A 21,947-nucleotide genomic window follows, 5' to 3' on the forward strand; every position below is an offset into this window, starting at 1 on the left:
TTCTTACCCGTTTGTTTGACAAACGCGATTGCTCTGAAGTTCGTATCTACAATACAATACCTCGCTTCCAGTCGTGTTGCCCGATGCCTTATACTCTTGCCATAATGAGTACAAATGCGTGAAACGATTCGCGGTTACGAGCACTTCAGAGTGTAGCCTGCAATATTCGCCATAGTTCCTGTAGAACTCTTCTTTGTAACGTCTTTTCTGTTCCGGATTGCTTATTGTTGTATAGTACCTGAAGAAATATCAATCATTTTGCATAAATGTTCGATGTATCGATCGATAAGTGTATTAAACTAATTCGTAACAACTTACGAAAAAAGTGTATAACTTTTTTATTGCTATTTGAAATTATCTTCATGATTTGATAATAATGAACGGAGTGTAGCTAATATACTCACGTGCGATAATCGGGATACGTGCTGTTTTCCAACCTTTCGAACCCATCAGTCGGTAATGAGATCGCGGCAGGATCATTGGCGTTATCGATATAAGTAGAAGCACCGCTATTTGAGGCTTCACCGAAGAAAGCCAAATCACTCGTGATATTACTCCTATTTCTGGAGTCCCTCTCCCTGTTCCTCTCTTCTCTCCTATCGCTCCTATCGCTCCCTCGACTCCTATCGCTCCTGTCTCTCCTGTCGGCATTTACGTCGTTCGAGTTACCCGCGGCACTTCCATTGACGACACCACCATCGTGTCCGTGCCCGTTCTGATGAGGGTTGCTTCTTTCACTATCACTAGGTGACAACGGTGTCAAGCACAATGGTCGACTGGAACTGATTGGAACCGCGGGAATAGTAGCAACAGCGACAGCGTCACTATAGCTGTTCCCTCGCAGTACATCACTGTTTGCTGTCCTTTCGGCCCGATAATCGACACGGCTGCTGCTGCTGCTGCTGCTGCGTTCGCGCTGCGATTGCTGTCTCGATTCCCAACCGTCGAAACCGCTGCCGCCGCTATTATTATTACTACTACCACCGCCACTATTGCCGCTACCATAACCACTATTAACGCCGGTGGTACGATCGACGACGGCACGGTCACCGCCGGTGGTGCGATCAACTACACGATCACCGCCGGTGGTTGCACTAACACCACTGTTATTATTACTATAACTGCCGCTGCAAGACACTCTATCGCCGGCAGGGATGAAGGAAATGGGCTCGGGTTTTCTATAATGCGATATCCGCGGTTTCTTCGTCGGTAATCCGTCGCTACCCTGATAGTACCCCGGTCTCTTATTACCAATCAAGTTGGGCGGAGGTGCCGTGATCGCCGGTGGTGAACCCGCATGAATGGAATTGGGTGACTGACCGCTGCCTGTAGGAATATGCAAAGAACATGTTGATAAAACAGATGATAAAGCAGAAAATTAAAAAGTTTTCTATTCATATATGCAAACGGTATATTGAACAACGGCTAGTAAATACGTACCGCTGGAACCACCATCACTCGAGCCAGGTGGCGTAAGGTTTTGAGGTTTCCGCCTCCTCAGTATTGCCTTTTCCTGCTCGGTATAGAAAGGCCAATCCTCCTGCACGTCGTTCCAGATGTGCCTATGCAGATGATACGTGTTGTCACGTATGGAAGCCACTTGCTTCAGAACTGTCGTCAGAGCGTGTCGCTCTCGTTCTCTTAAGCCCTCTGTAAATTTGTCGCAATATTAATATTGTCAACTGGATATTCTGATTGGAAGCTAAAAGGACCATTTGAACTTTGTCTCACCTTTGGTGATGCGATCATAAAGCTCGGGTTTCTTGTAGGGCCTCAAAGCAAGAACATGGATAAGCCTTTCCCTGTTACATAAAAAAAATATGAAATGCATTTAAATCTAATGCAACAAAAGATATTAATTTGTAATAAATTTCCTTATATAAATTTGTATTTCATTGAGAATTGATTTTGTTCCGTCTCATTAATCTAGCACTGAAGATAGCTATTTACTTTCTCTGTCTTTCTTTATCATTTATAGCTGATTTATTCTCGTGTTTTTATATAAATTCGTCAATAAACTTACTTAAGTGGCCTGCGCATAATGTCGGAAATTTTTTTCTCCGGATTGCGAGCTGCCGTTAGATGGTTACTACTATTACTATTACTATTATTACTAGCGACCGGCTTGTTGGTTGAGGTTTTGGGCTGACTACTGCCGGAAGTTGGAATGCTCGTCGTAGATTCCCGATGCCTTGCGTAGGATGACGGAGGAGGTATTGTCCTTCCGGTTCCTTTCACTTTCACCTTGCGACCGATATCTGGACCATTCGCCTTGATCACCCTCGTGCTGAAAGAGTGATATAAACTGTCAATTGAAAATATATATGCTAATACGTATATGAGATTCTAGTTTGTTAATTAATATTTAATCGAATGATACTAAAAATCGGAAAAGAACAATTAAAATAAAAAAAAAAGAAAAGATAAACACTTTCGAGATTTTATTGCATTTTAAATATTTGAAAGTAGAAGAGAAATGCTATATATTTCTAATATATAGCATTTATTAATTTAGAGAAAATATGACAGAATAATTTAGCTCATCACCTCATTCGAAGAAAATAGCCTATTTGTAGATAGCGATTTTTTTAAATTCTCTATGTAACATTTGTGTATACAAAACTCAGCCTCCGCCATATATTCTCGCAATTAATGCAACTTGCAGCATCATTGACACAGGAGTCAGATCGATTGTCCGATTATGCAATTTTCTTTGGCGTAGATCGCGCGTAAGCGCGAGCGCCGCGATAAAGCAACGGCAAAGAGGAGCGGAAAAGGGTTCAGGCATGACGAAATCGCACTTGTCAGGCGCTCTTAACCTTGGCCGTGACGACGATTAAACAAATTAGCAGCCGCGCCGACGATGAAGATCCATCAGGCGAGAGCGTAAGCCTCACTTGAATCAACGCATACTCGGCTAACAATTGTAAAGTATAATCTCTGTTTCGTCGTTTCTATCGCTTGCGAAAATTTGAAGAAATGCATTCGCATTTTCTGATAATAATTTTAACAATATCAATATTTCTTTGAACGTGTCTCATCAGAAAAATGAATGAGTCATTCGTTTCGTCAAACAATCGCGGATGCTCGCCTCCGTGTTTCCCACACGGAAAGAACAGTTCTGATGATATATTTGAAAATTTCACCGGATACAGATTTGAAAATAGTTTTAGTTTTGGGACGTAAAAATAACTATATAGAACATGTAAGTAAGGTATAGGATAATATATATTACAAACATTTTTAATATTCTAGCAATCAATCATTTTAATGGCCCAACAAAATTATTTTCAGATTATATCCAGCCAAAGTTTTAGATATTTCAGCAAAGCTGTTCTTTCCGTAGGACATTTGGAAAACGTGCGCCGCTAAAATCCTCAGATATTTTCATTTGATTTAGGCAACGAGAATCGTCGAGATGTGGACGAGAGAAGAATGTGCCATCCGAGGTACATTCGTCGCGACCAGAAGATCCTCTTGCGCGCGTGGCTCTCCGCGAATTCTCGCGGCGACGTGTACGTGAACGGCGAGATTTCTCATAAATTCCATCGTGAATCGCGTGAACATCCGTTAGGAGACCTACGGTACCTAACGGGCGAAAGTTTGTAAAAGTAGGGCCGCGAGCATTATTTACGGTTTCGCGAGCGTCTCGCGAAGAAAAGTCCTGAAAATGGAGAAAAGGGATGCGGTTTTCCAAAAAGAAGAGGATCCCTTCACCCGAAGGATCGAACGGCCGCCGACGATCGTATGTCCCTGCTGCTCAGGGGAACATCCTTACCATTTGTTCTTGTTATTCTCCTCGGCGACCGCCATTCTATGCCTGGTGGTCTCGTAAACGTCGTCGTTTGCCTGTATCCGCATCTTGTACGGTATGGCGCCGAGGCTCTCGAGGCTTCTGCAAAGAAAAAAGAAGGTAATAACAAGATAAAAAGGAGATAAGAATCGAGATAAGAAGCAATTCTTTCAGCAATCTGTCGCTACGGAAAGAATTTGCTGAAGCTAAAAGTTTGGCTAGATCTGAAAATATTGATCTGAAAATAATGTTTTGGATCATAAAAATTGTTACGTAGGACACTCAAGTCGGAATCTTTGTTACCAGACTATCATATATTTTACAAGTATCATCATTATAATTTTGACGACTTAAAATTATTTTCAGATCTGGCAAGATTTTTAGACGCTTCAGCGAAGCGTTCTTTTCTCCGTAGAATTTAACAGGAGTGCGAGGAGTCAGCGGTAAATAGAATTAAGATGCGATTTTGCGAAAGGTATTATTCCCGTTGTCGTCATTACGCTTTTACGTCATTACTGACGCGTGTATTATGGCACATTATGTCATATTTACACGCGTACCGCGCGCATTAGAAGCGCGCCGCGGCCCGTTGTCGGCTCGGGAAATAAAGCAAAGCGAGCAGAAGTGAGTCGGCGCGCGAATTGAAGTTCAATTTATCATCGGCGCGCTGTTACGTTTTTAACGTCAATTCGTCAAATCACCGGATCGTATCGCCGGGACGCGGTAAGCACTGGTAGCCGGTGCCACTGAATCGGTTTTGCTGACGCAAGCATAAACCGTTCACGACGAGTGTAGAGTCGCCGGTGGTCGACACCTGCTAGCTTCGCTAACAGGCGCTTTAGTGTGTCAAGTTGCCGCGATAAAACCACCTGCTCAAGGATGCTCCAATGTTTTTACCTTGCTCGATTTAAATTGAGGATTACGTTACGCCGCTTACGACGGAAGATTACTCGAAATTACCGTATCGCGCACCGCGAGTCCATTCACCGGGACATTATTTCTCGGTTATAGCGAATCTGATAGCCGCTGTGACACAGATAGAATCTTTCTCGCCTCTCGAAAATGTAACAGCAGAGTGTCTAACTCGAACTTGGAAAAAAAAGTCCCTTGAAAACGTCCTGCTTCTCGAGGGTGCAGTTTTGTTAAAAGTTTCAGAAACTAGTTTAAAAATGAAAGTAGTTTTAAATGTATTTTACAAATATATCTACTGCGCAAAATTTTTAATATTCCTTTTCATCTATAAATAATCATGAAATAAAAGAATCGTTCGAGTTTCGATAGTTAAATTTGAAAAATTTTGAGAAAAATTACAGAGTTTTTAAAAAACAAATATTTTACTTGGATAAAATTTTCAAACTTTATTTTCAAATCCTATAAGCAAAAAATTATCTAATGTACAACCGACAAAATTCAACTTTTATAAAATTGTTAAAATAAATATCCGTTTTTATTAAACAAAATTGTTTCTAACACGAAATCTTTGATACTGAATGTTAGACTAATTGTAAAATCAAAGTGCTCTAATGTTCAAAGTAAATGAATCCACTGTTATCTAACAATTCAATAAACTCTCGATTATATAATATAAAAATAAAAAATTAGAAAAAGCAGCTTCAAGAAAATTCCCTCGTTTTCAATAAAATTCTCTGAGAATCCTCTTCAAGATACGAAAACAAATTCCCAGGAGAGGGAATTTTCCAGGGAATTTTTCAAGCTCTTTCAGGTAGCAGACATCCCGAAACGTCCCCATAACAATGAGGTACTCGCATGATTTGGTGAATAAAATAACTTAATGCGCCGCTATTTATTTCGATTCCTGCATCTCTCTCGTTCTCACGGCCGCTCGTACGGTGCGTCCCGTGGCGTGTACGTTGTACGGCGTAATGCATAAATTACTTGGCAAGTTCTCGTTATATCGTGGTAATCGATACGTACTTAGGGCCGGTCTGTTGGATACACTCGAAGCCACCCTGGGGACCCTCGATGTCGTGGTTGCTAGAGAGACAGAAGGTGAATCCGGCCGCTCCGTGGATGGATGGAATGCTGAGATGCTGAAATCAGAACGCGGAGCGTGGCCGGTTAGTCGTCGTAGGTCTTAATAAGTTTGCATTAAATTACGAAACGAACAGTCTATGCGACAGTGTATATTTGTACGTGTGTCTCTCACCGCCGTATCTCTCTCTCTCTCTTTCTCTCTCTCTCTCTCTCTCTCTCTCTCTCTCTCTCTCTCTCTCGTTTCTCTTATAGCCGAGGGTATATATCCGCCATGTATAAAACAAGAAGTTCACCCATGTATCTGTCCAGCTATCTATTTAATGCCTATCTCAACGATCGTCAATTTCACTTACTTCTCTCTTTATCTCTCTTTCGAACTAGAAAGTTTCACGAAACAATAACGCGCTTTTCAACGCTGAATTACATAAAATACCGATGTCGGCATTCTCCGAGTTTAACATATATATATATTTAAATTAATTGAATTGACGTCGTGGTACTTATAAATGTTGTTAACGTAAAATATATCGATGCCTGAGATATTAACGAACAGTAAAAATAACAAGGTTTTATTGCCACAAGGCAAACAGCAAATTTTACATCGAATTATATGGACTGATTGCGATAATATTGCGAATATGCTATACCTTAATGAGAAACATTGTATATGCAGAAAAAAATTAGTCTTCAACCAAATATTATCTTTATATAAGCATTATATAAGCAAGAATATTACAATTTTCTGAAAAATTTTAGCCCTGACCTGATTGAATTTATATTGATGCAAATATGATTTTTATTCAAGATTCTTCCATGAAGATTATAATATTCTTGCTTACATAAAAGAATATATCAATACAAATTCAATCAAATCAAGATTAAAATTTTTCCATAAAGATTATATATTATATTACATACTTTGCTTATGTATGAGAATATATGTAGTCTTAATTGAGATTAACATTTTTTTCTGTGCATGATTGACGCACATCGAATGTCCTTCTCTCGGCACGCAGGTGCATCGGGCACGAAATCGATCCTTGATCGACATTGCGAAACGAGAACGCTGCGGCGATGAGTGCGTGAAGCGTGTCGTCATCATTTGCGGAATTAGCGCGTAATCGCGAGTAGCTCCCTCGACGTCGCGATTATCGTACTATGAGCAAGATCGCCGCTGATGTCAAATTGGGACAGATTGGCAAACGGAATACACGTCTAGAAGTAAAACTAATCGGATCTGTCGCTGGTAGCACGACGGTGACATTTCGATTTCGGTTAGGCGGAATTCGAGCGATTCCGATAAATGCAAAGGACACGATTAGAATTTTTTCAGTCCACGTGGAGAGAACCAACTTTGATGACAAGTCTAAAAGTTTGGTCATACAGATTTGAAGATAGTTTTGTTGTTTTGAGCCATCAAGGTTATTATGTAAGTCGATTAAGTATGGTAATGATAATACAATAGTTTTTGATTTTTGAACAATTAATTTGACCGTTCTGGTCAAATTTTAAATTTACCAAGAAAACTTCTTTCCGTGCCAGGTTTTGTGAAAAGAGCAGGAGAAATAAACTCGATCGTAACTTTATCTTCCGTTTCTCTCTTCGGAACATTATCATATTATTTTTAGACTCCATATGTATATATGACCTGTTTGAAGATAGCCCCCCAACATTGAAAAACATAAAGTTTCTATAGCTCATTCGATTGCTCATCGTTTGCACATGTATGCACATTTCGAATTTTCGTTTGCATACTTCTAGTAAAAAAGTTATTAACAAAACAAATTTCGGGGGGTCATCTTCACACTAGCCCCCCAACTATGAGTAAATTAAATAAAAAATAGCTCAATTGATAGATATTCGTTTGCACATTGCCAAACAGGTCGATTTTTCGTTTGCACACCTCCCATATAGTTTTTCCCATACAATTCCCACATAGTTTTTCCCATATACTTCCCACATAGTTTTTCCCATATACTTCCCACATAGTTCTTCCCATATACTTCCCACATAGTTTTTCCCATATACTTACCACATAGTTCTTCCCATATACTTCCTACATAGTTTTTCCCATATACTTCCCACATAATTTTTCCTATATACTTCCCACATAGTTTTCCCCATATACTTCCCACATAGTTTTCCCCATATACTTCCCACATTTTTTCCCATATACTTTCCACATAGTTTTGAAGACAACGTGTCTTCACAACGCCACAACTTTTCGATTGATATCATTTTAAGCACAACATTTTTGTTTCTATCTCATCTACCGAAGTCGCTCGCTTCTGAAACTTTAATTGTTAATAACTTTTTAACTAGAGATGAGCAAACGGAAAATCGACCTGTTTGGCAATGTGCAAACGAATATCTATCAATTGAGCTATTTTTTATTTAATTTACTCATAGTTGGGGGGCTAGTGTAAAGATGGCCCCCCGAAATTTGTTTTGTTAATAACTTTTTTACTACAAGTGTGCAAACGAAAATTCGAAATGTGCATACATGTGCAAACGATGAGCAATCGAATGAGCTATAGAAACTTTATGTTTTTCAATGTTGGGGGACTATCTTCACAGAGGTGTATATATGTTCTTATTTAGATGTTAGTTACGTTCTACTCAATTCACATTTTATTCTATACGACCTGTTTCTTTTTCCTTCCTTTTGTTCACTGTCTTTGTTTTATGATCTATACATCTTGAGCTTCGTCTTGTTTTTACTACAAGCATCGTAGCAGTTTTGCTGGCGCGTTACAGATATTCCATTACAGATTTTCCATTTATCGTCTTTATCGTCCGACCTGTTTATAAATCAATCTTGTACGTAATATAAAGTTATTGTAGGAAGAAAAAAAAGAAAGAAAATTTAACCACGTTTGCCTTATACGTCGAATGCATATGCGTTTTTCATTTTTATGACTATGCTCATGATTCATCAATAGATCTTCTTCTCGGCTAATACAAGCGTTAATAGCGACGTTTTATTTTGATAGTACAGTTAAGCGGAGGGAATCCTTATAGGTCTTTAATAGCTTCACGCGTGACCTCTTTGAGGGGTGAGGTTAAAACCGAAGACTATTTAGCAAGTTAATTGGAAATCGAGAAGTTATTATTCTAGCAAAGATATTTTTCGCAGTTCCCACAACTTCTTGCGGGAAGAAAGAATAATCGATATTGTTAATTTGATTATTAAAGAACAAAAATTTAGCTTTGTCTTCAAATCGCTACGTTGCAAGTCCGTTAAAAATAACAAAGTACATAGTTGCTGACACATAAACAACTATCTTGAATTTTCACACACACACACACACACACACACACACACACACACACACACACACACACACACACACAATATATATATATATATATATATATATATATATAAAAGCAAGAATATTATAATCTTCATGTAGAAGATTTTTAATCTTGAATTGAGCAAAAGTGCTTGCATCAATACAAATTCAATGAAATTAAGATTAGAATTTTCAAGAAGAATAATATTCTTGCTCATATATAAATATTTCTTTGTTTAAGACTAATTTTTTCTGTGTAAATTTACAAATAGAAATAGATTATTATGCGCCTAAGATCCTGCCTTACCAAGATATTGCCTTCGTGTATTCTCGAGATCTTGTAGATTGTTAATTGAAAGTATTTTGGGTTTCAACGGCGGACTAGTGCCCGAAGAGAATTGACCGCGATTGACGCAAGTGCGAGCGAGACCCGTGCGACCTTTTTTCGCGAATCAATTTCATCGAAAGGCAGTCGAGCGTGACTGACCGTTTCGCAATTTTGCGTGTACCGCCCCCTCCCCCGGCCCCCGTCGTCGCGTTTCTCTCACTCCTCCCTCGCTCCCGTGTCGTTCTACTCTCCTCCCTTTCTCCGCGTATTACGCACGCGGAATCCTTTCCTTTTTTTTTTTCCTTCACGATTCCTACGAACAGTGCGACGCAACAATTGCAAATGCGTGCCAGGGCACGCGTCGTCACAATTCAGGTTTGGGGAACGGAACAGATCGACGGGGTGACGTCGACAGGGCGAATCGATATGCAGGCGTTCTAGAGCACGTGGCGAGAAGGCCAATGTGCGATGACGAGCGTGGGCGAAACAATGACGATGATACGACGATGACGAGACAACACACGCGATATCAGCGTACGTAATACCATTCGACAAGCGACGAAGAGGGGAGGGCGGGAATGTCTCTCACGGGCATTCGCGTATCGAGGCCATAGGGGCCTCTGCGAGTGTATCTCCCCCTTTCCCCCCGACGGGATAGATACATCGTTGTCGCCGTCGTCGTTGTCGTTTGCCGTCTCTTAAACGAAAGGTCGAATCGCGCGAGAATGCGATATGAAAGTTTTGTGAAGGGAGCAGCGCGGTGGGGCGGGGCGGGGCGGGGCGGGGCGAGGCGTTTAAACGAGCGATCGGGAACGCTCATTTAAATTTCACTGCGCGCACGGAAGGACGGCCGGTTTATCTGTCTGTCTGTCCGTCCGTCTGTCGGTTGTCCGGTTGGTTCTCCTGTCTCGTCACAGCTATATCTCGCCCGAGATGAGATTCGTGCGAGAGCCCATTGTGCGAGTCGCGCACAAGTATCTCCCCCCCCCCTCTTCCCCCGAACCAGCCGGTTCGGATTCTCACGCCGTCGAATAAATGGGAGACGCGAGATCGCACGGAGATCCCGATCGAGGAAAGTTGCTCGAGAGATTGTCAGATTGTGTTCTTAGGCCAACCTACGACGACGATGATAGCGATTTTTCAAAATCTTTCGATCTCTTCAAATCTTTTATTCATAAACATATTTTATTCTTTTAATCAACGGCGATTAAATTAAAAATATTCATATCCGAAAGTCTGATACTATAATAATAAATGATATAATATTATCTCACTTTAAGTGCGAGTTTGCTTTAACAGAATTTTAATCAGATACTCAGTTAGCAAGATTTAATTTTGACACGTGGCGAAAAGTGTGAAAAGAGAGAAGAGCCGCCGAAGCACTCGAAATCGATAATCGAATCTTCACTAAGGGAAACCCCGAACTGTAAATTAGTCGGAAAATCCACAGATCAAAGTTTATCACTTTTCTTGGTATCATTGTATGATTACGACGTCATTGAACGCAAAGAAACAATTGAACTCCATTAATCACTTGTAAGATTCGACAAGTGGAACAATGTGCAGACGCCTCTTTCCTTTCTCTTTCTCGGGATCGAATTGCATTTTTCGCGGTTCAAATAAGTGACCGGCGGTGGAATAATTTTAACCACCGGCGATTTATTTCGGTGCAGCTTTCCGCGTACGAGTGGTGCAGATAGTAGTAGACCGCCCACCTACTCGCACTGCCAGATTGGGATTATTTCGGTTCTTAAGGCCGCAGCAACAGCTGAGCGAGCAACGAACGAACGGTAACTGCCGCTCGTTGCATTTGTGACATTCCTGGGTGTCAAGAGCCGCTACCGTCGACGAATCATATCTCTCTCGTCTCGATTATTGCCTGGCTATTATATCCGCGAACGTTGCGAATATGAAAAAATATGAAAAAATATCTATATCTTTTTCATTCATCGTAAAATTTTCATCGCTACGTCATAAAGAAATTAGTTGTAATTAATTAGTTAACTATTTAATTACTTGATACAATTTTGGAGTTCATCGATATGTTTTCCTGCTCGAATACACACAGGAAGAATAGTTTTCTTGAAGTCTATCTGAAAAATTTGGCCAGATTCAGATTTGAAAATAATTTTGTTGAATTATCAAAATAATTGTAAATATGGAACGTTCATATTGATTGGAGGATAAAAAATTTTTATTATTATCATGCGTAAGCGTTCTACATATTTATTTTGATGATTCAACGAAATTATTTTCAAATTTGTATTCGGCCAAATTTTTCAACAAAATAATTTAACAAAATTGTTCTGTCTGTGCAAGAGTATCTGAAAAATATGTTACTTGATGTCAGCTACGCAAGTGAGATTCCGAAAGGTTAACGAGATTCATCTCACAGGAAATGTCTGCAATCCTGCGGTAAAAATGGCGCATAAATATTGTCATTCATAACAGAAATATGCAAATAATTCGTCGATTTTGATATCGTCTACCGCAAATGAAATTTCGAAGGATAAGAAGCGGTGAGAGAGACGTTAGATGCACCACGATAAAAATAACAAGCAGTTATCGCCAGGCAGCCACGTATAGCTGACGCGAATATGTTGAATTTGCTAATGAATCCTTATCTCTTTAATTTATACGCCACCCAGCGGAGTATTCTTATCTCGATTTATTATTATTAGCATTTTCGCAGTACGCGAGTAGCCTCGCTGGCCCGTTATATCCATCATCGGAATCGCGTAATCAGTGATTCATGAAGAACATCCAAAGCAGAAAAATATATTTTTGCGTGGGTCTAATAGCTTATTTATGCATTCTCAAATACATATATACGTGTGTGTGTGTGTGTGTGTGTGTGTGTGTGTGTGATATACACGCTGTTCGCAATTCTTTGAAGAATCGGATACATAAGTACGTACGTCATATCCATCGCGAAGTCTGTGAAGCCGACTGACACATGTAAATAACTCGACGTACGTCATCGAAAGAAAGATGGAACGACGCGTTTTTATTCGGAAAACACGGTCGGGAGATATCCTCGTGAGGGTGCCTTCGAAGATATGTTCAAAACCCAAAATATCGAGAATCCTTTTCCCATCAAGTATCCCTCTTGGTATCAAAATAAATTTCACCTGACGTTAATATTTTAAAACAAAACTAAATTATTTAACAATACATTTTTCAATTTCGCTCGAAGGTTCACTTACGTTTTTACGTTCTTAAATTCTCTTTCATTTTATTTACTTTATCCTCATGAAATATCTTCATCAACTCGATATTCACTTCCGCCTTCTCTCTCTCTCTCTCTCTCTCTCTCTCTCTCTCTCTCTCTTTCGTTCTCTTTCACGGTTTAAGATTTTTATTTCTCCGTTGGAATATTCTTAAATCGTCGGATTAGCTGCGAGCGAGAGACAACCGGTCAACTTACGGCCTCGCGGCGTAATTGATCCTCGAGCGAATACGCGAGAGGGCAACTTTCACTGGGCGACCGGTGTCAATCCGGGTATCACGGAAAAAGGGGAAACGCGCGTGGCGCGGGAGACGCGGACACGTGGCCGTGCGTGTGCACGCAAGTGCGGATGCGCGCGCGCATAAATGCGCAACGGGTTGGAAAAGCGCGAGCCTATCTCTGTGCCAGCGTGCTAACGACCTAGGCTACCGCTTATCACGGTGTGCGCACGTGATGACCTTAGACACGCGTGGAAACGCACGAGCTAAAGCTCGCGCGTGCGGCCGAGGGGGTCTGTGGCGTGCGTGGAATTGCCAGGTGCACGATTTGAGATTCGAGATTGCGACATGTCCATATACGTAGGAGTATTTTGGCTCCAATCACCGCGCATTCCGTCTGATCTAGCGGCTAAAAGTTCCTCTTGCTATTAATATACTTCATCGCGGTCTCTCTCTCTCTCTCTCTCTCTCTCTCTCTCTCTCTCTGTCTCCCTTCCTCTCCGTGTCCGTTTCTGCCAATGTAGATTAATTCTAATCTCGGTTTAATTAAGCCTCCATCTTTTTTCAATCACTAAAACTGAAAAAAAAATGATAAAAAGTAAGTTAAATCGAGATTAAAATTAATCTACATCGGTAGAAATGGACTCGAACACTTCTATCTTGCAATTTCCAATTTGTTTTATCAGAAAATAATCGAATGAAAGCATCGAGCTGGCCGTTTCCTTTCCCGAGAAAAAACGAGAAGATTGGATAATTTTAACGAATCACTTGGTCCCCGCGGAATAATACGTTTCAGAACTAAGTTAGCCGTTGCGCGTCAGGTGCGGGAAAACATATCGATGCGTTTTTACAGCCGGTATCTCCGCGCGTTCGACGGTGAAACAGAAACGAGACGAAAGATAAGCGACGTATCTCCGCGAGAAACCGACTGTCCCTGGCTCAGGATGCGGCTCCATCTGGCACAAGGTCATCAGCGCCATCAGCGTGTAGGTGCCCCTTTCGTCGTGTGGGAAAAAAATAAAAAAAGATGCGCGTGCGCCTCGGTACAACCGAACCAATCGGTGACCTCACCATCGTATTTTTGTTTCTCCTTTCTCTCCCGCGGATCTCTCCCTCCTCCTCGCGCCGCCACCTTGTCGTTCTCTGTCGTTCTCTCGAACGTACCACACATACGCATACATATACGCGCACGCGCGCGCGCGTTTACGTACAAGTGACGTTAATTAACTAACTCCGCCGACCGCGAACGGCAGGCACGTTCGATTCGCACGCGCATCGACGGCGCAGAAAATAAATCGCGCTAAGTGAAAGTAACATTGCGCCGGTTTCGCGACGATCCGTTGTCGGCGCAAACGGCGCAGCGCCGCGCGATTTTGTGTCGCGCACAATCGGACAAGAGTCCTCGAAACGCGGCCATGGGATATACGATAAATTCAATGAATTACTGAAATAAAATAGAGACACGACATCGGGCGGAAACGTGCGCGCGCGCACACGCACACATACGCGGAATCGTCGAATCGTAAATCTTTCGCGTAAATAATTCTCTCTTTTTTTTTTTTTACACGAAAGTACAAAAAGTGCGAACCGCACCGGTAATATGTCACAATAATTTATTTCTGGGACGCGTCTTCCTTTGTCCGCAAGTATTCTGACGCTTTTACGAGCTGTGTCCATTTTCAGGATTGAAAGGATGGGCGTTAAAAGAATGCTAAAGGAAGTGAGAAATGCATTTTCTTTGACACGATGGGTTACGATTGATAAAATATCATTCCGTTCGTCCGAATAGTTCATCTCGGGTTCCAATAATTATCTCACTTTTAAAACGACGATTACGCACGATGAATTCTATTCCGTCGACGGATGATAGCGCCTCGAAAGTTCACGAATTAAAGCCGCGTTAAGTGAAAGCCGCGCCGGATTGCAAAACCCGGTAGCGTGCAAAAAAATTCATTGTAAAGACTGGACTTTAACGAAGTACCATTTTTGCAAGAAATTATATTGTTACGTCGCCTAAAATAATGGTCACTGCTTAATTTGCGAGGAATGCGCTTACGTGCACGGCCTTTATTTCACATTAGGAAGAATGCGCGAATGAATTTCTTCTCCCGACTGGAAAAAACGAGTAACAAAATGCTTCACTAAATATAATCACGGATTTTTATGAAGACACAAATGTTTTCAAGCAGTCATAAATATCGCAGATGCGTATTATAATACTGATGAGGAATACGCTATCGCGATGGCGTGAAATTTTACATTTACGTCAGTAATAATTAAACATAACGTTAAGTTATAATTTTGCTGAAGTATCTAAAAATAAGATCGGATCTGAAATAATCTTTTTGGAACGTTAAAATATTTATAAAATATTCATATTGGTTGTTAGAATGTAAAAAATTTTTTGTATTATTATCACATGGAGAAAACAATTTCGCTAGTAAATTTAAAAATTTACCAAATATAAATGTGAAAATAATAATTAAATAAATAAATAATTTTGTTGGACCATCAAAATTATTATGTAGGACGTTTAAATACGATAATACTGCAAAAATTTTTCATTTTCTAGCAATCAACTTGAATATTGTACATAATAATTTTGAAAGTTCAACAAAATTATTTTTAGATCTGTATCTGACCAAATTTTTAGATTTGCCAGTAAAAATATTCTTTTCATGCGTGCGTTTAAGCGTCCTGCATAATAATTTTAATGTCTGACAAACTAAATTTACAGATTCGCGTCAGATTGAATTTGTAAATACTTCAGTAAAATCTTAAAACTAATCATAAAACTCTTTCCGTGTGCTTTCCATTTAAGATCATTTAATTTTCAGTGCATCCGTAAGAAGGACAATTTCGGCCATAGCACGACGGATAATCCATTTGTAGTTGTCGTTGTGCATCTCGGGACGTTTGTGTAAATGACAAACATCATCACAATGACATCTCCGGGCTTCCGGAGACAAAACCAGGAGACGCATCGCTAATCGTTACAACCGATCCCGTCCAGTTCCTCGGTATTCCTTTCGGAGTCGACTCGCTCTCTTCCAACGGGGTTAGGCGGCTCGTTAGCCTCTTTAATTATTCAACGCCGGCGACGTTTCTCCCGTCGAGATTTTACAACCGCTATGATTTTCCGAAACGGCGGCGCTGTCCACCACGCGTGCGATATACCGCCCGTCGCGAATGCAAAAGACTCGAGGCGAGGACATTCCTCGCCTGGAATTTGCAATAAAAATTGTATACACGCAGTCCCGTACGGAAATACCTCTGCGATAATCGTATCTCTCCTAACGTAAAATTACGTGTTTATAATAAATATATGTGATATTACATATGGAAAAAGTGGTTCTACTGAAGTATCTAAAAAATTTGACTAGATACAGATCTGAAAATAATTTTGTCGAGCCGAAATAATCACGTAGGATAATTAGGTAATTGAAATTGATTGCTAGAATATTCCAAATATATTCTACAGAATTATATAATCAGATTTATTAAGCTTCTAATTATTTTGCCAGCCTCCAATATTATTTTCCAATCTGTATCTGACTAAATATTTAAATACTTCAGATTATCGATTATTTTTTTTAAGTATCTTTAAACTAAGGTTTTAAGCTTTAAAAAGGATAATAGATTCCTCTGATATGTTTGTGGGAAAGCCGACTGGCGTGTTCAGATTGGCATCATGATTGATAATTCACTTAGAAGCTTCGTCCAAGCATCAGAAAAATTACGTAATTAAGCCACAGCCCGAGCTCTTTGGCTTCGCGACGTGCATTTCAGTGGGCTTTCTTGGAGAGTTGTTTGTTACACGTTGATGATCGTTATACTAGTTTAACGAGTTAAATTATGGCGATTCGGCGAGAGAGGGCTCAACAGGATTCTCGTTGCGACGCAACACGCTGCATTGCAAAATATTCGAGAGAGATCCTCTCTCTCTCTCTCTCTCTCTCTCTCTCTTCGCGCTGCGCCTTCATCTCGAATTTTCTAATTCCAGGTTAATAAACTGTCCAATAACGGGGCAATAAATAGTTAATAGTTTCTCGACTGTTATTCTTCGTGCATCTCCGGTTGGGATTACGTAAGTTAAATTTCCCGGCTCGCGCTTGCTCGTTCGCGAATGAAAGAACCGACCGCTTAAATGATTATGAAATATTGACATCGCTAAAAGTTAATCAATGCCGTTGCTTTTGAAATGATGGAACTAACGCGTCGATGTCTTGACGTCTAAGAAAAAATCTTGAAAAATTTTTCTAATTTTGACACCATGAAATGCCTCATCGTAAACGAACTGAATAAAATTGTAAATTATTTATCTCTGCGTTATTTATCTAATACGACTTTTTCTTTTAATTCGAACATCTTTAGAAAATAGCAATTACATTCTCGAAAGATTAATAAATAAAGATTTCATCGTGCAGGCGGTAAAGTAGAACGTTTTTTTGCGCAGATTCTCTTTTGCAAAGAGATAAAAAAAATAACTCCGCTCGGAGAAGAATAGAGAATATACATATCAAGTTCTTTAAAATATCTGTGGGAATTTTAGGCTTCTTAGAAAGTTTTCGTTCTCCGTTTCTCGCAATCGGAAATTCTGGACTTCCACCGCTCATTTCGCGAATGACGAATTGTCGCAACGGCTGACAAGAGGCGACTTAGTATTCCACGTCCGAGAAGGACCTAGACCCAGTATCAGATGGCAATTGCCTAATACAGCGTCACAAATAATGCGCGGAATTGGGTTAGAAAGTTTCACGCAGCCTTCGGCCGATCTCCGTCTCTGTCTCTCTGGGTGAAAACGTCGGTTACGTCGCCTAAAAATGCGCGTGGAAAATGTTTAGCGAGTCGATTGCTCGCGCGAGTCATTCACACGTGTCTCTCCCACTGCTTCTGAGATGCCTTTAAAAAAAAAAAAAAAAAAAAAAAAAAAATCGAGCCACTTCTTACAAATGAAATTTATGCACGAGCTGTACGGCAAGGCGAGGAATTTATTAAAATTCATGAATTGTAATATGTTGAAGAAAGTTAGGTAACATCCCTCGATCTTTATTTTAATATTAAAATATTGTAAACAAATATGCTATAAAGATGCTGGTTTAGAGCTCGAATAGATTACTATCGTCGTGTCACACGACGATTCGCGTACGAGCGATTCGTCGTAATGCCGGCTGCTAATTAATCGGATACGCTTCGTCGCCCACGTTCGATGACGTCTCTTGCTCGAGCTGGCGCGTCGTTGTTGATTATTAAAGCGACCGATCTCGATAATTATGATGCTAATATAAGCAATGGTAAGCGCGATTACCGATCGATTCGCGGAAAAGGACGACGTAAAGAACCGTTTAATTTGCACGTAATGCACGTAAAGCACACCTATGCGCGTCTTATCACTACGCGCGTACGGAGATAATAATTATCTCGATTCATTCGCGGGATCCTTGCGAATTGTTATCTCGCGGAAAGTCCGACATCTTTTTCTTCTTTTTTTTTTTTAAGAACACAATTATCATTACGTTGTATCCATTAATAACTAAAGACGATTAACAGACTCTCCGCCCAACGGGGTCTAATCACCCGGGAAGAGATTAATTTTATCACCGAGGAAAATTGAATTTTTATTAATCAGTCTCAAGTTCTTACGGGGATGATAGACGATATCGATTCCAAGTTTCCAGACTTTTCAATTTCTTCTGAACTTTCAGATCAATTCCGAGCCTTTGGGAAAGAGAGTAGATTAAATTACTCCTTACATTGAACTTCTCGGTCTCTCTCTCTCTCTCTCTCTCTCTCTCTCTCTCTTTCTCGATGTACTTTCCAGTTCTTTGAACCCGTGTGTCATTCCCGACGGGAGGCAACGGTCCGAGGGAAAAGTAGACGCGATTTCGATCGACAGGGGCTCGGTTACTTCGAAAGAGAAACTTCGGACACACGCTCCGACGACGACGATCCGCTCGGTCGTTCGGCTCGAAATCGCGCGCAGATTCCGGCGCGTTCGCACGGAACGGATCCCGAAGTCCCCGGAGGTGAGTTTCCAGCTCGTTGAAATTCGCGTTTTCCTCACGTCGCGCGAAAAGGCGTGAAAGGTCGGCGATTTCAAATGCCATTGAGCCCAGCCAACGGTGGTGGCACCTCGCGCGAGCCGGTGACTCAGAAATGCATTATATTTATAGCGGCATACTTCGTCGCTCTTCGCGCGAAGAGGCGGGGTGAATCATGCGGAGTGTCGTTACGCGAAATCTTCCATCGCCTCGTAGACCTCTCGTCAAACGCGGATAACGCGACCAAGTGATTCCTCTCGAGCCTTTCGAAGTGTGCCTCTTTTGCCGAAAATATAATTGCCTGACAACAATTTTTCAGATATTCGGATGCGTAAGGCACCTAGGCGCACGGGGAAAATATTAAGAACAGGAATAAATATTATTGTGCATATATTGTATAATCTTTATTCTGATTTTTAATTTTATAATTTATTTTACATTATTATTTTATATTTTAATTTCCAAAATTTAAATTACTTCCTTTATTGTGCGCAGAGCCTGATCTCGCATCAATTATTCAAGGAATTATTTTCGACTAAATCGAATAATGTCGCTAGTTAATGTTTGCACGACGAGCGGTTATGATCGCGACGATGATCACGATGCTGTCGATTAGTGTGTCAGTAGGTTGCCGATTCCAATCGCGAGCCGTCCAAATTTGGCGTTCGACGGAGGCCAAGATTCCGCGCGAGGCATTCGGAGAAGTTGCATTTTATCCGCGACACAAACAAATTATGTTGAATCAGTTTCAAATTACCACAATTCGAACGAGGCCTTAATAAGGCCTTAAATATTCAAAATTCATTCACCTTCTACTGAAATAAATATCGTAATAAATATCGTTTCGTGAGAAAAAAAGACATTTAAAGAACAACATGTAATACATTTTATTATATTTGCATATGTATTAATATTAATTAATATCGCGCAAAGATAGTACATCAACGATCAGACTATAAATAATAATTCCAATTATTTTTCGCATAATATTATGTGAGATTTCCGTTTTATATTTAAAGAGAATTTTAGCGGTATTGGTTTATCACGAAGGTAATTGAACATCGGGTGTACACGTGAATCACGCGTGTTGCCTGTCATTGTCCATTAAAATTAAAATCACGATAAGAAAAAAGACAAAAGAGCGCGAATATGTTAGCGGTGAGATGACGTATGTTGTGGAACCACTGTAGTTACGTGACTCACTTGAATTAGAAGCGCTGTCGGTTCCGGAACTCGGCGGACATTGAAAAACAAAATGTAAATGATTATCGTTCACTTAGGTGGAAATAATGAGAGCCGACAATATTTTTATCGCTCATGTTAATGCAAACAGCAGAGAATTTTGTGTGTGTGTGTGTGTGTGTGTGTGTGTGTGTGTGTGTGTGTTATCTCTCCCTTTCTCCTCCCCAAATTTTTCCAGACATTAGTCCATTTAAATTAAATTACACATTACAAATAATTTAATTTTGTCGTTGGATATTAAATAGAAGCAATGGTAATGAAAGTCGATATACATACAGTGCATAAAGAATTTCAAGATTATCGTTTGCTGAAGGTATTTATTCAATTCGTACAATATCGATTATATTAGTCAAAGCATCATGGATAATCCCTATATAATACGTAACACAATTCCTTTTATGCAAAGGGCATCTTTGTTCGAAGTGAAAGCCATATCGATCGCTCGAATGAGCTTGGCTATTGATAAGACATTCCCGTAATCTTATTGTTGGAATCGGACACTACTCGATCACGTTACTGGCTACCTGTTGGCATGAGTTAAATAAGCAATGAAAAACCAACTGAATTCAGTACTTCGGGAAAGTAAAATCGGAGTGCGTTGACGAGCCGATAAGGTCAGCGACATTTAGATAAATAGCCGGAAATCATGACAATATTACCCGAAATTGTTTCAACACTATGATTATCTTATCGCGTTTTTTCTTTGTCTTCGATAAAATAACCGTCCATTGTATTATACATACTATACTCATCCGTTAATGCGAACAGAAGAAAAGAACATCCAAATCCAAGCGATAATGAAATGCATTAAAAGCAGAGAATTATTAAGATCGATGTATATCCACAAATGTATGCGAATGTGAGAGATGCCGAATCTCTCTCATTTTGCTCGCTCACTCGTTTAAGTCATAATTAAATATATATACGACATAATTACATGAAATTACGCGAAACGCGATTACGTAGAAAAGAAACGCTTAATTAAAGGGAAATCTTCTTTTTTCTTCTCACTCTTACAAGAACTGATACGAGTTGCATGCGTTATCGTGATATGCAGGATCAAAGATAACAATAGATAAAACTATATTTAAAGTATTTTTTTTCTAAACAATATAATGTAATATGCTGAATTGGATTTTAAATAATAAAAACTGGAGAATAGAGAATGGAATAAATAACTCGCCGAACTTAGGAATTTTATAATTTTTTTTATTGAATTTATATATGTAAATTCGGAATTAATTGCTTATATATTTTTTTCTATTTTTAGTTATATAATTTTATATATATATATGTATATATATATATATATATATATATATATATATATATATATATACACACACATGGATGATCTTCCGAGAGGTTAAGAAGATTCGACGCGTCAGTCGGAGGAAAGATGCTTTGCAATTCAATTCATGTCGATCTCGTGGAGCCTTATGTTATTTTGTCGGCCTTGCAACGTGATGCATGCTCCGTTTTCCTCTTTTTACACTTGGAAACTCGGAATTGGAAGTTTCCATCGAAAAGCGATGACTCGGAAATAATATAACTGACTAGAGAAAATCCATTAAGTTAATAAGCATGCGCGCTCTCACACACACACACACACACACACACACACACACACACACACACACACACACACACACACACACACACACACACACACACACACACACACACACACACACACACACACACACACACACACACACACTTATTATTAATTTAATGGATTTTCTCTGGTGTATATATATATCTAATAACAAAAAATACAAATGAGTAAAAAACACTAATAAGAA

General features: G+C 39.9%; 1 protein-coding gene across 1 annotated transcript in view; it reads right to left on the reverse strand.

The window, feature by feature from the left end:
- Su(Tpl) (Suppressor of Triplolethal) overlaps positions 1 to 21,947 on the reverse strand; it is an 86,777-nt gene that overhangs the window by 11,520 nt on the left and 53,310 nt on the right. Inside the window, exons 3-9 of the mRNA XM_011640130.2 lie at positions 5,729 to 5,844; positions 3,779 to 3,895; positions 2,024 to 2,287; positions 1,732 to 1,802; positions 1,441 to 1,650; positions 405 to 1,326; positions 61 to 238 (exon numbers count right to left, since the gene is read on the reverse strand). Coding sequence (XP_011638432.2) covers positions 61 to 238; positions 405 to 1,326; positions 1,441 to 1,650; positions 1,732 to 1,802; positions 2,024 to 2,287; positions 3,779 to 3,895; positions 5,729 to 5,844 — 1,878 coding nt within the window. The remainder of the gene's footprint in view (positions 1 to 60; positions 239 to 404; positions 1,327 to 1,440; positions 1,651 to 1,731; positions 1,803 to 2,023; positions 2,288 to 3,778; positions 3,896 to 5,728; positions 5,845 to 21,947) is intronic.

The sequence above is a fragment of the Pogonomyrmex barbatus genome, unplaced genomic scaffold (assembly GCF_055798465.1).
Source record: "Pogonomyrmex barbatus isolate J1 unplaced genomic scaffold, ASM5579846v1 scaffold7, whole genome shotgun sequence".
NCBI classification, from domain to species: Eukaryota; Metazoa; Arthropoda; class Insecta; order Hymenoptera; family Formicidae; genus Pogonomyrmex; species Pogonomyrmex barbatus.